This window comes from Pristiophorus japonicus, chromosome 8 (assembly GCF_044704955.1).
Source record: "Pristiophorus japonicus isolate sPriJap1 chromosome 8, sPriJap1.hap1, whole genome shotgun sequence".
Classification (NCBI taxonomy): domain Eukaryota; kingdom Metazoa; phylum Chordata; class Chondrichthyes; family Pristiophoridae; genus Pristiophorus; species Pristiophorus japonicus.
The window spans coordinates 225116518-225120066 of NC_091984.1; the positions used below are offsets into that span (position 1 = coordinate 225116518).

Below are 3549 nucleotides of genomic sequence, written 5' to 3' on the forward strand. Positions count from 1 at the left end.
GTCAGGGCAAGATTGTGGGATTTACCCATCGCTTGCCCAGCAAATGTCCTCAAAACTCTTGCGCCTGATAAAAGCAGGTGCATAGCCTACTGTTACAGGTGTAAGAGTTTTAAAATACACAAAAACATCATAAAATAAAATTAAAAAAACATATTTTATTTTTAAAAACCCTGCCTACTATGTTAAATTTATTTTAAACCATAATTTAAAAAACTTTTTTAAAACTTGGGAAAAAAATTTCTACAATATTTATTAAGTTTAATTTCAATTAATTTTAATTGTGAGGTGTGTTTTTTATTTGGTGCTATTGTGTTTGTTTTTTTTCTTTTCAATTAATAGCAATGAGAACACGTAGATACACAGTTCCCATTGCTAGTAATGAGAAAGCTGTGGAATACTGTACCCGATTGGTTGAGCAGTCACATGGTGGGAACCTGGAGGGATGGGAGCACACTTCACAGCACGGGAAGAGAAGGCCTCCCCAACGGAATCCCACGCTCCTCTGGGACCACCAGGTACTTTCGGAAAACTTCTCCGGTCGGAGGTGTTCGTCCGAAGGAAGCCTCCAACCGGAATTTCAGGGCCAGTAAAATGTCCCAAGGCACATTACAGGAGTATTACAAGACAAAAGAATCTGAAACCAGGTCACACAAGGAAAAATTAGCACAGGTGACCAAAAGCTTGGTCAAAGTGGTAGGTTTTAAGGAGGAAAGAGAGGTAGAGAGGCGGAGAGGTTTAGGCAGGGAGTTCCAGAGCTTGGGGCCTAGGCAACAGAAGGCACGGCCACCAATGGTTGAGCGATTATAATCAGTGACGCTCAAGAGGGCAGAATTAGAGGAATGTATATATCTCGGGGGGTTGTGGGGCCGGAGGAGATTACAGAGATAGGGAGGGGACGAGACCATGGAGGGATTTGAAAACAAGGATGAGAATTTTGAAATCGAAGCACTGCTTAACCGGGAGCTGGGTCAGCGAGCACAGGGGTGACGGGTGAACGGGACTTGGTGCGAGTTAGGACACGGGCTGCCGAGTTTTGAAAGACCTCAACGTAGGGTAGAATGTGGGAGGCCAGACAGGAGTGTGTTGGAGTAGTCAACTCTAAAGGCAACAAAGGCACGGATGAGGGCTTCAGCAGCGGATGAGCTGAGGCAAGGTCGGAGATGGACGATGTTACGAGGTGGAAATAGGCGGTCTTAGTTATGCCGCGGATATGTACCGATTGGGAAGTACACAGTGGGTTAAACAAAACCCAGCCGCGCGTGATTAATACAGCACACCTGCAGACTCAATGTGCGACAAAACTGGGTCACAATGCTGTGACCAGCATTAAAGGCGAGTGTCCTATTGGTAGCTCTGCTGATCCAGACTTCTTTTTCTGTCCTGTGCCACCAACCCCACCCCACCCCACCCCCAACAAAAAAAAATGACTTGTATCGTAGGCCGTCAGAACTTTGCGATTTACCTCCCCCCCCGCCCCCCCACCCTTCCACCCCTCCCAATATCTCACCTCGGAGTAAGCGGAGGAGCGTGACAGAGAGATACGGGCAGCGCTCTTCCTGGGGACTGTCCAAGTTGTAGCGGGTGGTAAAATCATCGAGCCAGCGGATGAAGGACGGACAAGCAGCCATACCCTGGACCAGGGAGTTCATAAAGCAGGTGTTGCCCAGGTTCAAGAGGCCGGGAACGAGGCCTGGAAAAGAACAACACCCAGCGACACGATGAGCTCAGCGAATCAGTTCAATAAGTCGTCCCATTAATAAAATCAGGTTAAGAACATAAGAAATAGGAGCAGGAGTAGACCATTTGGCCCCTTGAGCCTGCTCCGCCATTCAATAAGATCATGGCTGATCTGATCATGGACTCAGCTCCACTTCCCCTGCCCGCTCCCCATAACCCTTTATTCCCTTATCGCTCAAAAATCTGTCTATCCCCGCCTTAAATATATTCAATGACCCAGCCTCCGCAGCTCTCTGGGGCAGAGAATTCCAGAGATTTACAACCCTCTGAGAGAAGAAATTCCTCCTCATCTCAGTTTTAAATGGGCGGCCCCTTATTCTGAAACTATATCCCCTAGTTTTAATTTCCCCTATGAGTGGAAATATCTTCTCTGCATCCACCTTGTCGAGCCCCCTCATTATCTTATATGTTTCGATAAGATCACCTCTCATTCTTCTGAACTCCAACGAGTATAGGCCCAACCTATCCTCATAAGTCAACCCCTTCATCTCCAGAATCAACCTGGTGAATCTTCTCTGAACAGCCTCCAATGCAAGTGTATCCTTCCTTAAATACGGAGACCAAAACTGTACGCCGTACTCCAGGTGTGGCCCCACCAATACGTTGTGCATGCCATGGAGCTTCGCTGGCCACAGACGTAACGTTTAAAATCGCTGCTCCCTTTAAGTTGCGGACGTCTCAAAGCCAACAGATCCAAGCGCTGTGATTTAGCGCGTGTCCCATTGAGAATTGTCCTTGCTCAAGCTTCCAGTGAATAAGAAGGAAAAGCGACAGTGGGATTGAGCTGCCTGGGGGCCCCTTGTGCCAGATTACCAGCGATCAGGGGCCACATGCAGCCCATAGGCCAAAGTTCAGGCAACCCGACTCTCTACATTTTCTCACCAAAGGGTCCTGTGTATTTGTCACGTTGCATTGATCACATTTTGCGGCAAATGCAGGACAGTCTTTTTAAGAAAAAAGTAAGCCAGGACATCTCACCCGGAAGCTGAAATTTATTGACTTCTAATTGACTTGAGGAATCATAAAATCATCGCCAATTATTTGAAGGAGTACTGGGGCAGTGGTCTTAAAGGGGCAGGCCACATTAATATCTAAATATCGTAGCATGCTGCTATCCATCCCCGAGCAATGTAAGGGGAGATTCTCTAATAAATCAAAAAAAAACATATTCCCTGACTGAGCAGCCTTTGTAGGCTTCCCACACCCGGGAACCCCCCCTTAACCGGGGCCCACCCCCGGTCTTGGGGCCCATCTCCTGCTCCCGGGAGCCACCCCCCCCCAAATCCCAGGGCCCTCCCCTTGCTCTCGGACCCCTCCTCCCCATTCTCGAGCCCCCCCCACCCCCACCCCCACCCCCAGGGCCCTCCCCCTGCTCTCGTGGCTCCTCCCCCTCCCCCCACTCTCCGGGCCGACCTCCTGCTCCCAGGGCCCCTCCCCCACTCTCGGGCCTCTTCCACCCCTCCCCCTCCCCCACTCTCGGGCCTCTTCCACCCCCCCCTCCCCCACTCTCGGGCCTCTTCCACCTCCCCCCCCTCCTCCCGCCCTCCCCCTTCTCCCTCCGCCCCCCCCCTCCTCCCTCCTCCCTCCCCCCCCACTCTCGGGGCCCTCCTCCGGCTCCAGGGCACCACCCGCTCTTGGGTCCCGCCTCCTGCTCCCAGGGCCTCTCCCCCACTCTCGGGCCCACCTTCATGAGGCAGATTAGAGACGAGCAAGAAGTTTCGGGTCCATCTTTACGAATATTAATTTGGCTGCTCCACACTGTCAAAATCGATGACTTGCCCAAGCTACTCCACCTCAGCACTTGGAGTATGA

The 3549-nt window shown here is 50.9% G+C and overlaps 1 protein-coding gene across 8 annotated transcripts in view; it reads right to left on the reverse strand.

Moving 5' to 3' along the window:
• The window catches only part of LOC139269037 (ubiquitin carboxyl-terminal hydrolase 30-like), a 90862-nt gene that overhangs the window by 56882 nt on the left and 30431 nt on the right, over positions 1–3549 (reverse strand). For 7 of the 8 annotated variants that reach the window (XM_070888002.1, XM_070888004.1, XM_070888007.1 and 4 more), the window contains one exon: positions 1508–1690. The exons of the other annotated variant lie outside the window; for it this stretch is intronic. In XM_070888002.1, coding sequence (XP_070744103.1) covers positions 1508–1690 — 183 coding nt within the window. The remainder of the gene's footprint in view (positions 1–1507; positions 1691–3549) is intronic. 8 annotated transcript variants of the gene reach the window in all.